Here is a 22,808-nt window from a genome sequence, read left to right as displayed (position 1 = left end):
GTGCGGTGCCACATTGGTGGCAGGGTGCACAGTAGGGGTGTTAATACATATTATAATGACAATAGTATATTTGATAGAATATATGTTTAAAAGAAATAGAATATGTTTAAACTAAGACTTTTATTATATATTATATTATATTATATTATATTATATTATATTATATTATATTATATTATATTATATTATATTATATCATACTGGTCTATATTGAGGGGTATAAGATTTATACTATATTGATAGTATAATTGATAGATGTATATTATACTGATAGAATATTTGATAGTATAATTGATAGAAGCATGTTATATTGATAGGGTATTTGATATATATGATAGAATACCTGGAAAAAAAATTAGAATGTGCTTAGACTAAGGGAATTATCAAGTAATAAGAGGGGGTAAGGGTTGGAAAGCTGTTGGAAGTCGATAGAGAGGGGGGAGGAAAAGGGTGGGGGATAGGGTTAATTAGATATTGAGGGAATGTATGTATTGAATTCGAAAAGTATACTCACCAATAAAATTTTCTAAAAAAAAAAAGGAGATGGAAAACAGACTGAAGCTTTGCTTTGTGATGGATCCTAAATATATGCTATAAAATATTTTACCAAGTAATATAACACAAGAGCATAGTGAACTTTTAAAATATATGGTGACAGCGGTGAGAGTAGTATATGCAACAAAATGGAAGGCAGGATCTTGTCCAGATATGATTGATTGGATGAATAAATTGTATGAATATGAGTCAATGGAAAAATTAACTTCTTATATGCGTACTAGACCAAACCAAGAATTTCAGGAAAAAATTGAAAGGTTTTTTTGAATATGTAGCTGTAAACTAAGGAAAATTAAATATAAGCAATATTAAAATAGACCAGTTGTTAAGCTAAATAGTTAATAATATGCTGAACATAAGACTGAATATAATGTAAAATATAAAACATAAAATAGTATGGGGACGGAGAGGGCAAATATTACGTAGTTTTATTATTCTGATTTTTTTCTTTCTCTGCTTGTATATTATGTGTATGTTATCTGTTTTTTAAATGTTTCATTTATTCTTTATTGTTTAAAAATAAAAAAGAAATTAAAAAAAGAAAGAAAACCAGCCCTTTGCTATATTCAGGCTTAAGCAGCCCTTAACATGATCTAGTAAAGTGTGTGGCTGCTCTGTTGTTTTTAATGGTCCCAATTTATAACTTTTTGTATTGCTCAACGTTTCCCAAATAACAACACACTAATACAGCAATTAAGTATGCTAAGTTTGAAGAGACTAGCTAATGCAACCTGAATAAACATATGTGAAAATCACTATAATATTTTATATTTATGGCACTAAACTCTTGATAAATAAAATTCAAGGGAGTAATTCTAATAAATATTCAAAATCTGGACACATCTCAGGAAACATATATGTGGTGGCACTGCCCTGTTGTTCAACACTATTGGAGGAAAATTATGACACAGATGAAATGAATGAGAAGTATCAAGCTACCAATGGAAGCTAATGTTGTCATGAGTCAGCTTGTTGGGAGTCAGCCTGCTGCACTTGCTCACTACTACCAGCCATTGCATCCTCCTCAGAGAACGAGGAACTGGAAGAGTTGGCCTTTACACCAGAGAAGTCCTTGACAGAGTGTCAATTAGAACAGCAGGAACCACAGACAGAGACTGCTGGGGAAGCCTCCAGAGGTGTGGACTCCTTCGGGGCTGAGGGAAAACCAGAGCAGCCTGTGTTGCAGGCGTCCCCCAAGCCAACCAAGCCAATCAAACGACGGAGACACTGAGAGCAGATGACAGTCTGGGAGCGACAGAGGAGCACCCACTTACATGTACAGTGCTGGGCTATGCTAGTCACTGACGCGCTGAAATCAGAGTAAGAGGCAACACCTGTGCCTCAGCCTGTTAACTGATCAAGGGGATGAAGCAACTTTGTTTGCCACTCCCTGCAACCTGCAGGGAGTGTCCAGAAACTCTTGACCCCAACCTGCGCCCTGCACCCCGAATGGAACTCTTGGCTCTTGACCCCAGCCCACCTCTTGGATTTGCACCTGCCTGATTTGCTTTTGAACTGCACACTTGAGAGAAAAGGCTGAGAAGTGATTAGGGTAGGTTAGGGTTTAAATGGTCATAGTGTTGTGTTTGCTTCACCTTGCCTTGCCCTTTGAACTGCCTTCCCCGTATACTGACTTGGATTGCCTGACTTACTCTTGGACTGCCTCTGTGAGTACTGACCCAGACTGTGCTATGGACCTTGCCTACCAGTCGCCCCCACCCAAGCCTCTTGGCGGCACAAAGAAGCCCCTGAGCGTGACAGTTATTTTGCTGTGGCTTTTTAACAATTATGTTATTTCTAAATGTGATAATATGGTGCCAAGTCTATTGTCAGTTGCAAAAATGATTATTGCCAAAGAGAGAGGCTCTCCCAAAGTTTTTAAGATACTTATTTACAGGACCTCGCAAACTGCCACACTTGGTAAGTTAATTTAAATTGTTAAATTAAGAAACAGTAGGAAACAAGAGGCACTTTTGGGAATGGGAAATTTTTTCTTGAATGTTAGAAGAAGGGGGCATGTTATAAACAATGATTGCAGTGATCTAAAATTGGGTTCAAACTAAAATAAAATGAATGCAAATTCTGATTAAGTTTTACAACATGGTAGGGGGTTTCTTGAATAAACAGAAATTGAAATGCTTTATTTGTCTTATTTTATATGTTGTAATATTATTTTATTGGTTTTTTGTATTTACCAGACTTTTTTTTAAGTGAGTGGTGGACTTAATACTAGGGGTGTGCAAAGGCACCCTGATTCGTTTTTTCCAAATCTGCTAAATCCAAATCGAGAGGCTGATTCGGATTTAGCAGAAATCCGAATCGCCCAGCCGACTCGGGTTTACCGATTCGGATCGATTCGGATCGATTCAGATCGCTTCGGGTGTTTTTTCAATGGGAAAAAGCCTCCCCAGGCTTCTCTGAAGCCTGGGGGAGGCATTTTCCCACCAAATCACCCCAAATTTGGAGGGGGCCTTCCTCTAACTCCCCTCTAACAACCCCCCAAGTTTCAGAACGATTGGACTTTGGGGGGGCCATGTTATGCCCCCCCAAACCAGGTCCCCCTATACTCTCCTTTAAAAAAGCCATAGGTTTAGGTTGCTGCTGCTCATCTTCATTCATTTTTTCCTATGGAGAAAAAATGAAGAGGAAGGCTTCCTTTGCCAGGGGTGGCACCCTCAGGGGCCCTTCTCCCACCTCTACTCCCACCCCCCACCAAGGCTCAGCCTGCTCCCACTTGGGGGGGCATTTCATGGCCACCCCAAGTAGGTGCTCTTATCTCTACCACTTACAGCTGCGGGAGGCTTGTCTTGCCAGGGGAGGCATTTTGCATGCAAAATGCCCCCTACCCTCAGGGGCCCTTCTCCCACCTTTCCTCCCACCCCCCACCAAGGCTCAACCTGCTCCCACTTGGGGGGGGGCATTTCATGGCCTCCCCAAGTAGGTGCTCTTATCTCTACCACTTACAGCTGCGGGAGGCTTGTCTTGCCAGGGGAGGCATTTTGCATGCAAAATGCCCCCTACCCTCAGGGGCCCTTCTCCCACCTTTCCTCCCACCCCCCACCAAGGCTCAACCTGCTCCCACTTGGGGGGGGGGCATTTCATGGCCTCCCCAAGTAGGTTCTCTCAGCCCCCAAAGTCCACCCCTTACAGCCCCACAGAAACCCAATTCCCCCCCAGCTGCCACACACAGACCCAAATCCCCACATTAGCCCCTCACAGACCCAAATCCACCCCCAGCAGCCCCACACCCATAACCCCAGGAACAGGCTGGCAAAGGCCAGCCCTCTCCCTTTGTTCCCTATGCTGGGAACTTCTAAACTCTCTTTCCCTGGTCAATTCTGCACAGCTCAGGGGTGCCACAATGGTGGGCACACTTCTGAGTGCCAGCTGGTCCCTGTGAAAGAGCATCTGAACCACAGACACCCTCCCTCAAATTCCCCCACCACCTACAGAGATGGCTGGCCAGCCAGCCCCATTGTTCCCTATGATGGGAACCAACTGCACAACAAAGAATAAAACACGAACAACACAAAATACAGTTTTTAAAAAATTATTTTCTCCCTTTCAAAGTACAAGTAGGCAAAGCATTATGACACATTACACCAGCAGTCCCCCACGCAGAAAAATAACACAAATCACTTAACACCAGAGAATCACAAAAGCACAATTCCTGTCAAAAACACTTTATTTCTCGAACAGCTTTCGGTTACACAGCAGGGGGCACACCAAAGGGCATTCTAGCATTCCACCTCACAAAAATAACACAACTCACTTAACATCAGAGAATCACAAAAGCACAATTCCTGTCAAAAACACTTTATTTCTTGAACAGCTTTAGGTTACACAGCAGGGGGGCACACCAAAGGACATTCCAGCATTCCACCTCACAAAAATAACACAACTCACTTAACATCAGAGAATCACAAAAGCACAATTGCTGTCAAAAACACTTTATTTCTTGAACAGCTTTAGGTTACACAGCAGGGGGGGCACACCAAAGGGCATGGCAGCATTCCACCTCACAAAAATAACACAACTCACTTAACATCAGAGAATCACAAAAGCACAATTGCTGTCAAAAACACTTTATTTCTTGAACAGCTTTAGGTTACACAGCAGGGGGGGCACACCAAAGGGCATGGCAGCATTCCACCTCACAAAAATAACACGACTCACTTAACATCAGAGAATCACAAAAGCACAATTCCTGTCAAAAACACTTTATTTCTTGAACAGCTTTAGGTTACACAGCAGGGGGGCACACCAAAGGGCATTCCAGCATTCCACCTCACAAAAATAACACAACTCACTTAACATCAGAGAATCACAAAAGCACAATTGCTGTCAAAAACACTTTATTTCTTGAACAGCTTTAGGTTACACAGCAGGGGGGGCACACCAAAGGGCATGGCAGCATTCCACCTCACAAAAATAACACAACTCACTTAACATCAGAGAATCACAAAAGCACAATTGCTGTCAAAAACACTTTATTTCTTGAACAGCTTTAGGTTACACAGCAGGGGGGGCACACCAAAGGGCATGGCAGCATTCCACCTCACAAAAATAACACAACTCACTTAACATCAGAGAATCACAAAAGCACAATTGCTGTCAAAAACACTTTATTTCTTGAACAGCTTTAGGTTACACAGCAGGGGGGGCACACCAAAGGGCATGGCAGCATTCCACCTCACAAAAATAACACGACTCACTTAACATCAGAGAATCACAAAAGCACAATTCCTGTCAAAAACACTTTATTTCTTGAACAGTTTTAGGTTACACAGCAGGGGGGCACACCAAAGGGCATTCCAGCATTCCACCTCACAAAAATAACACAACTCACTTAACATCAGAGAATCACAAAAGCACAATTGCTGTCAAAAACACTTTATTTCTTGAACAGCTTTAGGTTACACAGCAGGGGGGGCACACCAAAGGGCATGGCAGCATTCCACCTCACAAAAATAACACAACTCACTTAACATCAGAGAATCACAAAAGCACAATTGCTGTCAAAAACACTTTATTTCTTGAACAGCTTTAGGTTACACAGCAGGGGGGCACACCAAAGGGCATGGCAGCATTCCACCTCACAAAAATAACACAACTCACTTAACAGCAGAGAATCACAAAAGCACAATTGCTGTCAAAAACACCTTATTTCTTGGACTGCTTTAGGTTACACAGTAGGAGGGCACAACAGGGCATGATAGCAGTGTACTACACAAAATAATACAACCCACTTCACCGTTTTTGACAGCAATTGTGTTTGGGTGATTCTCTGATGTGAAGTGAGTTGTGTTATTTTTGTGTAGTACACTGCTTTCATGCCCTGTTGTGCCTTCCTACTGTGTAATCTAAAGCAGTTAAAGAAATAAAGTGCTTTTGACAGCACTTTTTGGGGGTGATTCTTTAATGTGAAGTGAGTTGTGTTATTTTTGTGAGGTGGAATGCTGGAATGCCCTTTGGTGTGCCCCCCTGCTGTGTAACCTAAAGCTGTTCAAGAAATAAAGTGTTTTTGACAGCAATTGTGCTTTTGTGATTCTCTGATGTTAAGTGAGTTGTGTTATTTTTGTGAGGTGGAATGCTAGAATGCCCTTTGGTGTGCCCCCTGCTGTGTAACCGAAAGCTGTTCGAGAAATAAAGTGTTTTTGACAGGAATTGTGCTTTTGTGATTCTGTGATGTTACCTCTGGGAGGTATCCCGCCAACTCAGTGATGAATCGAGCTATCTCCCCATTTGCCAGGATCCTACCAATCACATTATGAATATTATCAAGGTGACCGTAGAGGAGGCTTTTGCATTAAGGGTAATTTCCGCAGATGTCAGCAAATTTTTGATAAATACAACTCCACGTGTCCCTTGCTTTTACATCCTACCAAAAATTCATAAAGGGGTCCCCCCCCAGGTAGGCCTATTGTATCTGGAAGTAATTCAGTCTTGGAGCCACTGGCACAGTTTGTGGACCATTATTTACAGCCTGCAGTCCTTAGTATGGACACCTACATCAAAGACACAAGAGAGTTCATTAAATTAGTGGAGGGCAAATGGCTACCTCCTGGTGCCATGATGTTAACCATGGATGTGACCGCCCTATACACATCCATTCCACATGGTGACATTAGAAACGTAGTGGAGTTAGCATTACGTCAGGGAGATCTTGAGAATGATTTGGTTTCTGCACCAGCCTTTAACCAAGCACGAGATGCGGTCGTGAAATCTGTCAGCTGGAACCGAGTGAGTAAACACATACTTAGAATCCTGTTGTAAAAAGGTGGCAGGCAGGGGTCTTTATGTTCTTGATGTTTATTACAGAGAAGCAATTCCCATGAACAAGAATGCAGTGAAACAGGAAGGCATCCGGAATCCTGTTGGGAGATTATCATCATTTATTTCCATCCCGCTTCTGTGGGGATCACCATTCAAATATTTTCTACTACAAAAGAAATTACACCAGGGCCGATTCCAGATGGCCCTCCCCATCCTGAAACGTTGCGCGTCGTCGCGTGGAAAACGCGAAATACCGCGTTTTCTCGGGCAACATCGCGCAAAACTCGCATGAGAAAACGCGATATTTCGCGTTTTCCGCGCGATGATGCGCGACGTTTCGGGATGGGGAGGGCCGTCTGGAATCGGTCCAGGACTAATTCCACCACAAAAGAAGTCACACCAGGACTAATTGTGGTGTTTTGCCCTTTGTATTTGCCCTTTGTTATTCTGATTAGATACCAACAAGTGAGCAGCGGTCAGCAGCCAGGGTCAACTTTCTCGGTTTGTCTAGACTCATGAACAGTGCAACAGCAGCAGTCTGCCTGAGCAATGAAGATCTTAGCAGTAGTATAATCACAAACATCATCATTGGTGTATAGTTGGTTCAGAACCCCTGGATCCAGAACTGAAACAGGGGTATTCACACAGGTAGTGACAGTGAGCTGCATGATGCCAAGCAAGTGGCCCTCATGAACCTAGTGCTCACTCAAGAACATTCCCCACAATCTCCTATAAAAGGGAGTTCTGTAGCAAAGATACAGAGGTTCATTACCAAACAAGATCTTATTAAACGAAGTCCATAAAAGTAGAATGTTTGAAAACCAGTGGCATAGAAACTAGGTTTAATGGTTAATGTTTCCTGTGGAACCCATGTTTTCAAGAAAGTTACACAAGTTTCATTCTTAACACCACCACTCAGCATCAATTAACAACAACCCAGACACTCAGAACTCTTGAAAGAGCAATTTTGATCCCCACTGGAAATGCACTGCTCAGTTCCCATAACAAATCTAATCCTTTAGAAACTCTCTCAGCCCTAGCAAATGAAGCTGTAAAGACCCCCATTTACCTGCTAATTCTAGTGTAACAGTACATACTTCATCTCATTAGCTCTTTCCCAGCAATTGTGCTCCCAGATCACCCACTGTCATTGTTTTTAAGATTAGTTCTCTTAAAACTGCAATCTTCAAGATCTGAAGGAGACTCACTCAATTCAATAGAATAATTCTGGAGTAAATTACCTGAAGACTGCTACCATACATTGATGGAATGACTTTGAACTTCCTGAAAGACACTCAAAAATAGTGATTCACATTAGGAAGCCAAAGTGAACATATTCATTTTCTAACTCGGCCCAAAAGCCAAAAGCACATTTCCCTGCAGATAAATTATATATAGCACACACCATCGACTCAGAAAAAAGGGAAAAATACAATACTTTCTGTCTTATTTTGAATACAGTATGCTGAATACTCAGAAGTTTCTCCAAAGGTTTTGGGCAAAGTAGAGGAACTGGGTTGGGGAAAGGATTGTCTAATTATAAAGTACTGAAGCTCAAGTCCCTAATTTCAAGTCCCTAATGCATCTGATGAAGAGAACTGTGGTTCTCAAAAGCTTATGCTACAATAAAGTTGGTTAGTCTTAAAGGTGCTACTGGACTCTTTACTATTTTGCTACTTCAGATTAACACCACTAATTCCTCTGGATCCCTAATTTTATTAACACTTTTACGAACTGGGAGATCCAGAGGAAGAGAAGGTTCATGAAAAATGGGAAAAACTCTCATTGTACATGTGTACTACTAAAAATAATCAGAATCTATGATGGTTACTAGTTTTGGATTATATAATTTCTTATTTGAGTTCAACATCTGTAATTTCCATACAGCCCAGTGACTGAAAACTGCAGTTTCCTGATCATGCCCAAAATACTACCATCAAAAAAAGAATGCACTGGTGGAAAGCACTGTGAAATTGTAACCAACTTATGACAGCTCCTGCTGGGGTTTTCAAGGCAAGACACTAACAGAGGTGGTTTGCCATTGCCTGCCTCTGTGTAGCAAACCTGGTCTTCCTTGGAGGTCTTCCATCAATTACTAACCAAGGTGGTGTTTTCCACCCAGGGGTGGGCTTGTGTGGCTTCCTTGTTGTCATTGTGACTGCCAATGCAGTACAACTTCTCTTGTTGAGTCTCCCTCTTTTCCTACTGCCTTCAACATTTTCTAGCATTATTGTCTTTTTCGGTGAGTCTTGTCTTCTCATGATATGACCAAAGTACCATAGGCTCAGTTTCAACATCTTATAGGGAGAATTCATGTTTGATTTGATGTAGAACTCTCTAATTTGTTTTTTGGGCGGTCTATGGTATTGGTAAAACTCTCCTCCAGCACCATATTTCAAATGAATCAATTTTCTTCCTGTCATCCTTCTTCATTGTTCAACTTTCACATCCATACATAATAATCCATACATAATAATCCATACATACATAATAATACCATAGCATGAACTATGTTGATCTTCACCTCCAGCGACACTTCTTTACACTTAAGGATCTTTTCTAGTTCCTTCATGGCTGCCTTTCCAAGTCTTAATCTCCTTCTGATTTCTTGCTCGCAGACTCTCCTTTGGTTAATGACTGACCAAGGAACAGATAATCTTTAACAATTTCAATGTTTTCATTATCAACCATAAAATTGTGTAATTCCTCAGTAGTTATTACTTTTGATCTCTTGATCTTCAACTATAATTCTGCTTTGGCACTTTCTCCTTTAAGCTTCGTCAGTAGTTATTTCAAGTCTTTACTATTTTCTGCCAGTAACATGGTGTCATCTACATATCTTAAGTTATTAATGTTCCTTCCACCAATTTTCTTTCCACCTTCATCTAAGTCTAATCACTTTCCTTATGACATGTTCTGCATGTAGAGTGAACAGGGAGATGATATACATCCTTGTCTGACATCTTTGCTAATAGTCAACCATTCTGTCCCCTCGTATTCTGTCCTAACAGTAGTCTCTTATCCAGATTACAGGTTACACACCCAAACAATCAAATGTTGTGACATACTTATTTCTTTTAAAACCATCCATAGCTTTTCACAGTCCACACAGTCGAAAGCTTTGCTGTAATCTATAAAACACAAATTTATTTTCTGTTATAAAAATAGTTTCAGGTGGGTAGCTGTGTTGGTCTGTAATAGAAGATAGATTCCTGGAGATCTCCTGGAATTACAACTGATTTCCATGTGATCAAAAACAGAAAATAGCTGATTTGGAAAGTGGATTCTATGGCATTATACCCTGCTGGGGTCCTTCCCTCCCCAAACCCTGCCTTCTCCAGCCTCCATCTCTAAAATTTCTAGGAACTTCCCTACCTGGCATTGGCAACCCTAGTAGAAAAGCAATATTTGAATCCAGTAGCACCTTCAAGATGAACAAGATTTCCAGGGTATAAATTTTCAAGTTTGGTATCTGATGAAGGGAACTTGCCTCTTAAAAGCTTATACTTTGGAAATCTTGTTGGTCTTGAAGGTGCTATTAGACTCAAATATGGGTCGAATCCACATTCACCCATTACCCACATGTTTATCGGATATCTTCTGTTTGCCTCCAATCCGTGATTTTTTCCTCTTCATTCACATTCCTGCTTCCAATCCGTCTTTCTCGCGTGTCCCTCCGGTCACACGGCCGCTCAAAAACTGCTTTTTTGGGCGGGACCTTTTTTCCCCGCCCATTTTTTTTTTAGCGCACTTTTCCGTTATTTCGATCTTGCCTTATAAAGAAACATCATTGAAGATAATGATGCCTCTCTTTCCCCCACTGACAGCACTGATGGCTCTCTCCCGTTTCTTTTTTGGAAATTTGGAAGCATGTGGGAAGCTTTCGTGGGCATTTTCTATGCAGGACAGTTCAGTGCCTGAATTTTACTGAAGTTTCACTTACTTGGAGTGTCATTATTTCGATAGTTCATAATTTCGATATTACAGTAATATAAAATAAAAAAAATAAAAAACAGTTAAAAAGGAAGTTTCGCGAGTCCATTCTGAGGATGGATGCACCCCAAAATGATTTTTCAAACTACCAGATTTGATTCAGAAACAGCATAATCAATAAATCCAATGCTATGAAGTCAAAAACAGTCTTTTGCAGACTATGGAGCACTTGCAAGTTGAATCAGCCAATAGGAACTCTCGGAATGGCTGTAGAGACAGGAAGGGGGGTGGTTTTTTTAAAAACCGCGTAAATTGCGCATTGGCCCATTCACGGCCACTGTGAAACTCCCGTTGAAAACCTGTGACCACATATTCGGGAGAAATGCGAATGAAATGCATCTTTTTAATGAGGTAATGTGACCGGCACTCGGATTGCGTAGGGAATGCGGGGAACATGCGACTTAGAATGAGTAATGTGGATTCGACCCTAGATTTTCTTCTGAAATTCTCTGGTATGCTCCAGTAACCATTGCAAATTTGCAATATGATCTCCATGCCACTGAGGGGGTGTCACATTTAGGGGCTAAGCACCCGCCGAAGGCTGGGTTGCATGCGCCTAGTAGGTGGGGTAGGCCACAAGTGGGTCAGGCAGTCCAAGAGCAAGTCCAACAGTTCAAGTCAGTTCACAGGCAAGGCAGGCAAGTGTATGTCCAGGAGTTGAGCCAAGGTCGTAAGTCTGTCCACAGGGAGCAGAATGCAAGGTGGGGTCAACAGCTTCCAAGCAGGTTCCTGCTTTTCTGATTGTGACTCCTCTGATGGCCGCTCCATAGCCCACTCTTTGAATTCCTTGTCCTCTGAGGAGGCCCTGGGCAATAATCAGACAGGAAGTACAAGTTCTCTTCAATTCCTGCATATGTGTTGCTCATTCCAGATCATGATTGTGGTATGCATGAAGGGACTCTAGCCTTTTCTCTCTTGCACCATTCTCCCAAATGGCAACGGTCCTGCGGATGCACTATTTGGCCTACTGGGGAAACCCAATTTGTAGCATATTCCCCCCCCCCACACACACACCAATATTGTTTCAGGTCAGAAAAATGATATAAGGGGAAGGTTGAGTACAGTTGCCAGTCCTCCTTTGGGGATGGGGCATCCTTTGCTTCTTGTTTCCTGCCAGTGCTTGGAGCAGCAGTGAGAGAAAAAATATTAATGGATGTTGGATCAATGGCATGACAGCACTTCCAGGGAAAACCAAGTTTTACCATAGGTTTCTAGTATTCCTAGAGAGGCATGACATCATGTATGAGTTTTCTCCAGAAGTGACATCACACCATCACCAATGGTCGCTCCTTTCATGTCCCCATCTCTCCTGGTCTCCCACTGTGCCTGGCAACCGTAAGGTTGAGGTCCCTTCTCTACTGAACTGAATGAGAGAAAAGGCAACCCTTATTTCAACTGGCAGTCAATTCCACAAGGACAAGTATTTGTGCCCTAGCAGGCCTAGTTCTTTCTTCCTTCAGAAGATTGTAAGGTCTATCTGGCCTGCACTGAGGAGAAGCAGTCCTTCAAGTATGTGGGACATAGGCCATAATGGGCTTTATAGAACAAAAGCAGAATTAGATCTGGAGGCAAACAAGTAAACCAGTGCAGCTGCTCTTGGTTGACATTTGATTGTACAAAGTTCCTAGTTGTCTCTGGCTTCTCTAGTTAGATCTCACAATAGGGTTGCCAGCCTCTAGGTAGTAGCTGGAGATCTCCCAGAATTACAACTGGTCTCCAGGCCACAGAGATCAGTTCACCTGGAGAAAATGGCTATTTTGGGGGTGGACTCTATGGACTTATGCCATGCCAAGGTCCTTTCCCTCCCCAAACCCCACTTTCTCCAGGTTTCTCCAGGTATCATCCACAAGATCTCCAGGAATTTCCCAAGTTGGAGCTGGCCACCCTATCTCACAAGGTGGCGGTGAGAAAGACCTTTTTCTCTGACTCAGACTCTGAAAAGCAGGTGCGAGTCAAAGTGAACCATTCTGAGCTAGATGGATCAAAGTTCTGATTTGACATCAGGCAGCTTCATATTTTCATGTAAGTACATCTTTCAGATCCTGCATTGAACCCATTAGATTGCATAGATATACAAAAGTAAAGAAAAAAAGCAATCACACAAAATGTAAGCCTGTAACAGATTAGAGAAAGCATACACTATTTTAGTATAACTGGTTTTACTGGTTATCCCAGCCTTGGTTGCTCAACGCTATGCTTTTTTTTCAGTTGGGAATTAGCACCATCCCCTGATTCCATCTGCAGAATCATGAGCATTTGTTTATTTATTTTGAATACTGAGTAGAATTCTCACTTTGCTAATAATAAGCATGCTCTCAGAGAGTAGGAGAAAATCCATTCCTGTATAGCTCTAATTATTGTGAATGTGAATTTGACAAAGTTATTAAAATGTGTTAAAGACCAAATGATTTATGTGACTCTGTGTATGCCCTTATCATGCAGAATCTCAGATTGATCAGAAGTAAACAAGTTATTAGCACTGTAAGCCTCCTTAAGGCAAGTCTTGAAACTGGATAGACTTAGAATACAATTCAAAAGCAGCAACACAAACAAGTATCAACAAGATTTATGAACATCTGATAATTAATGTGTAAGGGACTGTGCAGAGGAATGATTACATGTACCTTAGAAAGTTTACAACAAAGTGTCTGGAACTACTTCACACTTACAATGAAATATTCTACATTCATATGCAGCTGATGTTAACTTATATTCCACTTCACTTATCAATTGTAGTCCAAATGTCAAATGATGCTCTCCTGGTAGAAACAATTAAGCCAGCATGATGAAGCAGTTAAAAGTGTCAAACTGGGGCCAAGAAAACTAGGACTGAAACCCCCACTCTGCCACGAAATACACTGGATGACCTTGGGCCAGCCGAATTTTCTCCAGGTATCACCTACCTCATAGGATTGTTGTGAGAATAAAATAGGGAGGAGATAACCATTATATCTTCTCAAAGGGTGGGATAAAATGTGATAATTATTGAAAACTCTAACAAAATGTCCTTCCAACTCTTGCGCTGTGCTGTCACTGAACATTTAGTTCCTCTTACAGTAAAATATTTGTCTAATGGTACAATCCTATGCAGAGTTACTTCAATCTAAAGCCACTGCAATCAGTGGGCTTAGACTGGAGTAACTCTGCATAGGATAGTGCTATGAGCCACTCAGAATTAATTTCAGCTTTAAAAGATCACATTCATTTTTAATGTTTCAACAATCCAAATTGATATTTCTTACTTCTGTAACATTATACCATACAATTCAGCAATTAACTATCCAAACTTTCGACCCAATGTACTCCATGTGTATTTCACTTTCTAGCTTCTAGGAATCCCGCTGAGTAATTGCACTGGAAACAGTAACAGCTAAGTAAATCCAAGATACTTTAATACTCTGATCAATCTGAGATTCTGCATGATAAGGGCATGATAAGGGCCTCAAGGCATGATAAGGGCCATGATAAGGGCCTCAAGGCTACAGGAATCTTTTTATATCACTTCTTGAGGAACTGATTTGCAGTTTCATGTCCAAAAACGGCTAGAGGGGTAGCCATGTTAGACTATTGTAGCAAACTAAAACAAGACTAATGGTACCTTAAAAACTAACATTTATTCCAGCATGAACTTTTGTGAATCAGAGGTCACTTACAGGACCACTTCCTCTTTTGTGCTCCATCACAATCTTTATATTAACTCAGGATTCTCTTGAAATTATTAATCATATACCAAGATCAAACAGCAAGGACATGGGGGACCAATTCTAAACAGGTCTAGTCAGAATTAAATCCCATGTTTCAATGAGATTACTCCCAGGAAAGAATCCTTAGGATTGTACTGATAAACAGCAGTTCTTAACTGATGCTGCAAAACTATGGAACTCCATTCCAATAAAATCTCATCAGAATTACAGCCTAAAAGCTCCAGATAGTATTCTTGTTTTGGATGGCTTACACTTCAGGAATCAGAGGTGCTCTAATTCATTGTGCAGAGTACATGTTCTAACGAGTATTAAAGTATCTTGGATTTACTCAGCTGTTACTGTTTCCAATGTAATTACTCAGCGGGATTCCTAGAAGCTAGAAAGTGAAATAAACAGAAATAAAATAAAATGTCTGTGCATTTGGAGAGTGTTAGCTATGCATTGTGTCAATGTTCCAAATTAATCACAGGTCCTTTGTGTATGCCAAAATCAAAACTGTTACTTACGCAAAAGGAAGCAGTTACACAAAATCCATATACGTGTGACTAAAATGCAGATAAAGGAGAAGATGTTTCATTGACATCCAAGAGCTTCTCAAAGTACTTCCCGCTGAGGTTAATACTGAAAAGGCAGTAGTTTTCTAACACATTTGAGACTAATGACTCTCAGTAGTAACAGCTCATCAGCAGAAATAAGTCCACTATCCATTATCAGCTAAATTCAAGGTGGTGTATGTATGTAAAACTTTTTTTAAAAAATAACACTGTTAATTGTTTCATGTGAGAAAAAATATTTTTATGAACGATACTTTGATAACCTGAACGTATCCCTTCAAATTAACTAAAGTTACAGTGGCCTTGTAAAGCCACTGAAGTCAGTGGGCTTAGAATAATATAAAAATATTTGGGACTGCACTGCACTATCACTCACTAAGGCCATTTCCTTTTAAAGCAAATAGCATAAATCTTGAGGGGGGACCCAGAAAATGAGACCTGGCAGTCTATCTCCTCCTATCACATGTACCACTAAATGATACTTTGGACACTGCTTGGCTGTATTTAATAAATGTGAGATGACTATGAAGGAAATGCCAAAGGAACAAAAATTAGAACACCTCTGTTTAAAACAGGCATATCCAACTGGATCATATGATATGCCCATAATAGGAAGCTCTTGTTTACTTAAAACAGGAGCTTCCTATGTCCACATATGGGCATACTGAAGCAGCGTGCCAACAACAATTTCTACAGCACTGTGAAAACATCTTTGCCATTTCTCTACTGTGGCAATAGCCCTGATCACTGTCGATGATAGCCTGAGAGCAGTGGAGTGTGGAGTCCAATTGCGACGTTTTCCCAACTGCAGCTACTTTGCAAATTATATACAACCAAATGGAGTCAAGTCAAGTCAATTCCATTCAACTTAGCCCTCTGTGTTTACCACAGAGTTTCTGGCAATTCCTAGAGAGATTTCCCACTTCTGAGAGGTTTCCCAGAAGTGATGTCATACTGTCACCAGCAGCCACCCTCCATGTCCCATCTCCCCAGTTGCCAAATTCTTCTGACAACCCTAAGCAGGGAAGAAATTATGAGAATAACAGTGCAATCCTAAGAAGAGTTACTCCAGTCTAAGCCCAAGTCAAGCAGTGCTTGAAGGTCTACTTTTTATGCCACCAGACCCTCTTGATTGTTCTCTAAAACTGAAATCACTGATGCAATATTTAATGTCCTGCATTTTCAGTAACTGTGGTCTTTTGACTAATGTCAAAGTTATTTTAAGCTAACCATTCAAGGCTTAATTATGGCAAGGAGAGTAGACCCACAGATGTCTTAGAAAAATAAGTAATTGTAGGGTCCTGTGTACCAAATCTCAATGAAAAAAACAGGTTTTTAGCATATAATTTATTTTAGAGTTTTAACAAAGAGGGAAAAGAACAACAATTATAGGCTTTAGGTCACAGAGTGTACAACCTTAGAATTAATGTTATCCCTTTGCCCCCGCCCCTGAGTTTAGATTGTCTTTTAACAAGAGCCTGTGTATGCACTCTTGCTGCAAAAGCTATGTAAGCACAATAACTTTCTGTATATTCACTTTTTTCATAAACATTAACCAACTGCAAATAATAAAAGGAAGAAAGAAAGATCCTGAAATAAGGGCCAATGACATCCATTATTTGTAAAGTCATGGAATAGGAATCTGGTAGCTCTTTTTAAAATTTAAAATGTGACTGCCAGGTTTGTGATTGGGATCACAGAAGTGAGGGGAGGCTCTCCTTGCTGTTTCTGCAATCCCAACCCCACCCTCCACCCCCATCAATCCTTCCTGTTAATGAAAAACTGTCAGAGTAACATTACAGGTTTTTTAGGTAAGCCCTAATTATTATAAAACTTGTCAGGGACTAGCTAATTCATTTTGTGAAATGCTTATACAATTTTTTTTTCAGTAACAAGCACCCCCCCACCGCCATCTTCCTAACCAGTGAATTTGCCAAAAACCATTGCATAGCACTCTAAAAAAATGCTGGAAATCAAGAACTAAGAGACACAAAACCATTGATCTAATCATGAATTTCTGCCCCAGGTTGAACTAAATAGGTAGGTTTTTCTGCAATAGATCAGGGTCAGCATCAACATACCCTGAGGTGAGATAGCTGCATAGTAAGCTATGAAAGATTCAAAATAATCAACATAAGGATGTTGTTAAAGTACCCAATATCCCTTAAATGTGGAGACAGTGATTATATATGGACAACAATTCTGGGACTATAACCCAACCAAGTGATGGTCTAGCCACAAATTTCTAACAAAAAGAGAACATATGCGACACCTAATACAACTTCATCTCTGCTAGATTAAATGCATAAAAAGAGTTCTTTTGGGTCAGCGAAACAGTGGCCAACAAAATGTCCTAGGTGGCCCACAAAAGGGCACAGAGGCAAAAGCTGCTCCTTACTGTTGATCTCTAGGAGCACCTGTCTTTTGGAGAAATGTCATTGTCTCTGAACATGGAAGTCTCATTTAATTGCCATGGCTAATAGTTAATACAAGTGGGGGACTCACGAGTACTTGCAGTGGGGGACATCTCATTTCCCCCTACCAAAGATTACTTCAAAACTGGAAAAAATAAATCAAAAGGTTCACAGAAAAGCAGAGATATGAGATCAGGGGAAATAATTTTATAGTTGTCTGTGACACTTGGCATTGAATACACTAATCAGAAAAACTCAAGTTTGTTATCATTCTTACTCAGAAACTACCTGCTAGTGGATTTTGAGAGGATAAACTTTGCTAGCCCAATGAGAGGCATCAGCATTATTACTGATAGCGTCAGTGTTATGATCTTTACTTTCCTTGGGGTAGATGTTTCTTTTAATCTTTCCCTTAGTAGTTTGCTGCCACCAGGAATATATTATTCCAAGGTATTTTATTTAAATTTTCCCTTTTGGTAACATTCCTAAGCGTCAGGCTCCTTCGTGGTTCTACATGGCCCTGAGGATAGGAATGGGATATAGCAACGACAGCTACACTGGGATATAACAAAACAAAAATAAACTTTTATTTAGTCAAGAAGCGTATCGGTTTCATAAATGTAGTTCTCGGTTCTTAAAGTTACTTCATTTACTCTCATTCACACAGATCTCTTCTAAGACTTCACACACAGTTAGCCTCTTTCTCTAACTCAATATTTGTCTCACAGAAATGCTTAAAACTCCTCAGGCAGCACACAGCTAGCCTGCTTTCCTCTGACTGCTATTCACAGAAATATTAAACCTGCTCAGGCAGCACGCAGCTGGCCTCTCTTTCCCTGACTGAGTGTCCTTTTACAAACATGCTCAGTTCAGGCTCCACACAGGTTATATTTCTGTCATAAACACTTCAACATATTCAGGCAGCACACAGCTAGCCTGCTTTCTTCTGACTGAAACCTTTCTCTCTCTCTCCCAGTCTAAACTGCATTCACTCCGCCCACAATCTCAGTCAACCAATCAAATCGCTCACTCATTCCTCTCTTTCACCCCCACTCTTCACCTAGCTCAAACCAAGCATTTAAAGATACATGCACCCATTTGTTGAAATCATTACAGTCAGTAATAACGGAGTGGCACAGCGTCAGTAATACTGTTGCTGTGCCACTCCAAGCAGAGTTACACCCTTCTAAGATCACTGAAATCTATGAGTTATAGATTTGATTAAGATGATATTGTTAATCCACAAACTCTAATTAAGATGATATTGTTAATCTACAAAGTGATTTAGCAATTATTTATTGTGTGTTTATTGCTAAACACACAAAGGTACCTTATACCAATTCAGCCCATTGGTCTATGAAGGTCCACATAGTCTACCATGACTGGCAGTGCCACTCCAGGGTCCCAGGCAGAGATTTTTCACATTACCTACTACCTGATCCTTTTAAATGGAGATGCTAGTGATTGAACCTAAGACCTTTTGTATGCAAAACAGATGCTCTACCACTGAATTGCAGCCTTAAAAAGTCCTTTCAACAGATTGCCAGTGGCAAGTGCCCTTGGAGCTCTAGTGATACCTCTGGAGTCGCCTGATGAACAGCAGCATGTACATGCTCTTCTGTGCGACCTCTGTAAATTGCAGAGAACTCAAGGGAGGTCTCTCAAGACAGGCTGAGCTTTGACAGTCATCATGAGACATCCCCCAATCCCTGCCCCCATTCTTCTTCAGCTACAACTTGAGGGAGAACTGGGGAGATCTTCATGCAGTGCTGAGCTCTGATGCAGCTCTGCCTGTTCTGCAGGCCAGCACATCATGAGGGAGTCCTTAGCGCTGCTCCAAATTTCCTGGCATGTTCAGCATACAAGAGGGATGGGTGGGCAGGGTCTCTCATATTGTGCTGAGCTTTGGAGATTTTTTATGATATCGTTGATTGTGTGTGTGGTTTAACTCGATATTGCTTTTGTATTGTTAACATTGTAGCTTACATAATGTCGTTAGCAGGGCTGGGGCTTAATGGAGCCATATTTTGCCAAGTTATACTTTTAAAACAAAATAAAGTAAGTTACACATCATGCTCTGCGAATGCAGGCAACTCCACACTCTGATACTTGCTGCATAGTACACAAGTGTTTATTTAGTGTTTCCCACAACAAAGCTATAAAGAATGGATGACATATATACACCTCTAAACATCAGGTACATAATCTCCAGACACAAAAAACTAGTATGTCAGGCATTGCTAGGCTAGAAACTTTCTCCTGAACATCTAACTTTCCATGTGGAACTGATTTTTGAATGTAGGGACATTGTCCTGTGAGCTCCTTACATCTTAAATGACACAGCTGAAGTACTGGTTTGCCACTTTAGCGAGATGTAGGCCTTAGGCTTGCAGAAATTGTGTGAGAACTAGGCCTTAGACTTATCTGCTAAGCTCAAGCAAGAATTTCCACAGCTGTTTGTGTTGTCGATGTCCCTTTCTTCTATGCTTAATTTTCAGGGGAGAAAAAATACTGGTGTTCACGTGTACTCTTGAAGCTGCCTTATAATGAGCCAGACCATTGGACTATTGAAGCCTAATAAGGGTTCAGTATGTCTAGAGACACTATCTTGAAAGCCTTGGATTCTCTGAAGTTCCTTAATGGTATAGAAAATGCATCCATGACTATTTTTATTTGTTCTCACTTCCAACACTGAGCCTTGACATTGTTACCAGACACTAGGGCTGAACTGCCTTGTGCCCTCCATCCCTTCGTTCCCTGCCTCTTTGTCTTGCAGTATCATTCATCATCTTGAATTGGCATCCATGGTGATTTTGAAGTCCTGCTTGGGCTGAGAAAGAAGTAGGGTTTAATTTTCACCAGCTTCTGGATTCCATGTCAGGATTTAACACATACGGAGCGCAAAGAGCTGATCAAGTGCAAAGTACACTGAGAACTCACAGCTCAGAGAATTTGCTTGCCATTCAGAGAAGAACAGACTTGAGTCTCAACAAGAAATTAAGCACTGGAACACAGCAGTTATTACCCAGATGCCCAGGTCACACAAATTCTGTGGGTAGGCAATTCGGACTTTGAAAGGCTGGTGATTTAGCTCAGCATAAGGCAGCTTCATTACTGGTAATTCACTTTGCAAATTAAAAGAGCAAGAGCTGGGTCCATAGCATCTTCAAGACCCAACTAGATTTCCTGGGCATGAGTCTTTGAGAGTCAGAGCTCTCTTCATCAGGTATCTGACTCTCGAAGCTCATACCCTGGAAATCTAAGGTGCTACTGTACCCAAATCTTGCTCTTATCCTACAGACCAACAGGACTACCCACTTGAAACTATCTTTGCAGATTAAAAGTATTGTGGGCGTTAACAGAGAATAACGTCGATCCCTTTCTATTGCATCACAAACGGGTAAACTATGAGGCGATTAACTGGGCGGCGTGAGGGGGGATAGACAGCTCCCCTTTGCCTTCCTCCGAGTCCTCACACAGACACCTAGTTGGGCAACTTCTCTCTCACAGCTCTCGCCCTTTCTTCCCCTGCGTATAAAAGAGCTTCCCCCCGGCTAGGCGCTCTCACCTAACCCCGCAGAGCGGGTTGCGATGGCACAAAAGACTCCGAGTCAGGGACTTGGCGGCGGCGGCGGCGGCAGTGGCTGTAGCTGCTGTACTATACATCGCCCTGGAGGAGCCGGCCAAGAGGGAATGTACCAGCCCCGAACTGGCCAATGAGAGAAATGAAGCCTTCTGCGGGAGTCTGGCTCGTTCGCGTTGACAGACCTGAGGGGAGGAGCTGCTCCGACCGGCCTGGAAGAAGAAGAGGAGGAGGAGGAAGGGGGTAGAGGAAAAGGCGGGCTCGGCGTGAGCTGGGGAGTGCTAAAGGGGGAGGCGTTTGAGGAGACAGGCTTCGCAGCGTGCTTGTTGAAAGGCATGGTGGCGCTGTGTTCGCCACCGAGAGTGAGGGGAGGGGCGAGAGCTGAGCCTGTGAGAAAAGAGCGCAAAGAGAGTGAGAAAGGGTGAGAGAGAGAGAGAGAGAGAGAGAGAGAAAAGAGTTGCTGCTGGGAGATGAGGCAGGAATGATGAGCTAGGGAGTAGCTAGTGAAGTTGAGCTACTAAACTCGCAACAGTTTAATGTGGTACAATCCTGCTTAGTCGAGGAGAGCCATGTTGGGCGAGACGTACATTTTTGAAAGTAAGATACCTGTCTGGGGATGTACTAAAAGGAATGACAGGATTGCCCATTAAAAATAATGGGAGGGGCTTGAATGCCCATTGGAAATAATGGGAACCAAGAACTCCCATTTTCTTGCATGGGCTCCATTGAAACACATTACAGCAAAAAAAAAAAGTTGCAAAGAAAATGTAGAGTGTATTTTGAAGGAAGGTCCCTGGGCCCAAACAGACTATTCAGAGACTGGAATGACAGGCCCTTGAGTGGAATGATGCCCCCTGGGTGTAACAGAAGGGGTCTGGGATGGGAATGACAGGCCCCTGACTGGAGTGACAGACCCTGTGTGTATCAGAAGCGCTCTGGGACTGGAATGACAGGTTCCTGAGTGGAATGATGGCCCCTGAGTGTGACAGAAAGGCTCTGGGACTGAGATGTATACTCCACAGTCATAAGTATTGCTCTGTTGAACTGTTATCTACACGGAACATTATTTTCCACTCTGCATGCCTAAATGGAACACCTGCTTGATGGCATGCTGCAGCAGTTGACAACAAAATGTTTCTGTGTTGCTGTGATCCATCCTGATCTTTTGCTGAATCGACAACGATATTTTCTCTTGTCTTAAAGATTATTATGCCCAATACCCAATGATGTCGGGTCGAGTATAAGTCAGTATTGAAAGGAAGGAGTAAAATGTCTTTGTTGAAAGCCATTGTGCCAGCTAGAAATGGATAAAAAACATTGGGTTTGCAAAACAAAGTGTCAGGGAGCTGCTGGTAGGGAATGAGGCGCCAGCATTTTAGTCCTTTCCTACTTTGGCTCAAACAAAATAAATGAATGTTGAACAAGCTTTAAAAAGTACATGTTTTTCCCCAGAATGCCACTACCGATTGCCTCTCCAGTGGCCACAAGACAGCCCAATCAGAAATACTGTGGGGCGGGGGAGGGCTCCAACACTGCAACGTTACCACACCTGTGAAATTTTTTTTTAAGCTGATGTCAGCTCCAGCCCCCATAAAATGCTGCTACAAACAGACACATCTCAACGCATCAGCAGACACCAAATACCCTTGAGGTTCTGCAGTGCAGAATGATGGGAGCCCAAGCCATTTTGGCACCAATCAATGTGACTGCTCAGTGTAGCCAGCTTAAA

At 41.7% G+C, this 22,808-nt stretch overlaps 1 protein-coding gene across 3 annotated transcripts in view; it reads right to left on the bottom strand.

The window, feature by feature from the left end:
* LOC129333723 (enoyl-CoA delta isomerase 2-like) overlaps window positions 1–21,274 on the bottom strand; it is an 89,449-nt gene extending 68,175 nt beyond the window's left edge. For 2 of the 3 annotated variants that reach the window (XM_054985575.1, XM_054985574.1), the window contains exon 1: window positions 21,065–21,183. Coding sequence is in view for 1 of the 3 variants with exons in the window: in XM_054985573.1 (XP_054841548.1) it covers window positions 21,065–21,162 (98 nt within the window). In the remaining 2 variants the exon portion in view is untranslated. Of the gene's footprint in view, window positions 1–21,064 lie in introns of all 3 variants that reach the window. The other variant, XM_054985573.1, reaches the window with a different exon arrangement.
* Window positions 21,275–22,808: the final 1,534 nt, after the last annotated feature.

Source organism: Eublepharis macularius, chromosome 7, assembly GCF_028583425.1.
Source record: "Eublepharis macularius isolate TG4126 chromosome 7, MPM_Emac_v1.0, whole genome shotgun sequence".
Taxonomy (NCBI): Eukaryota; Metazoa; Chordata; class Lepidosauria; order Squamata; family Eublepharidae; genus Eublepharis; species Eublepharis macularius.
This window is presented reverse-complemented; position numbering and strand designations above follow the sequence as displayed.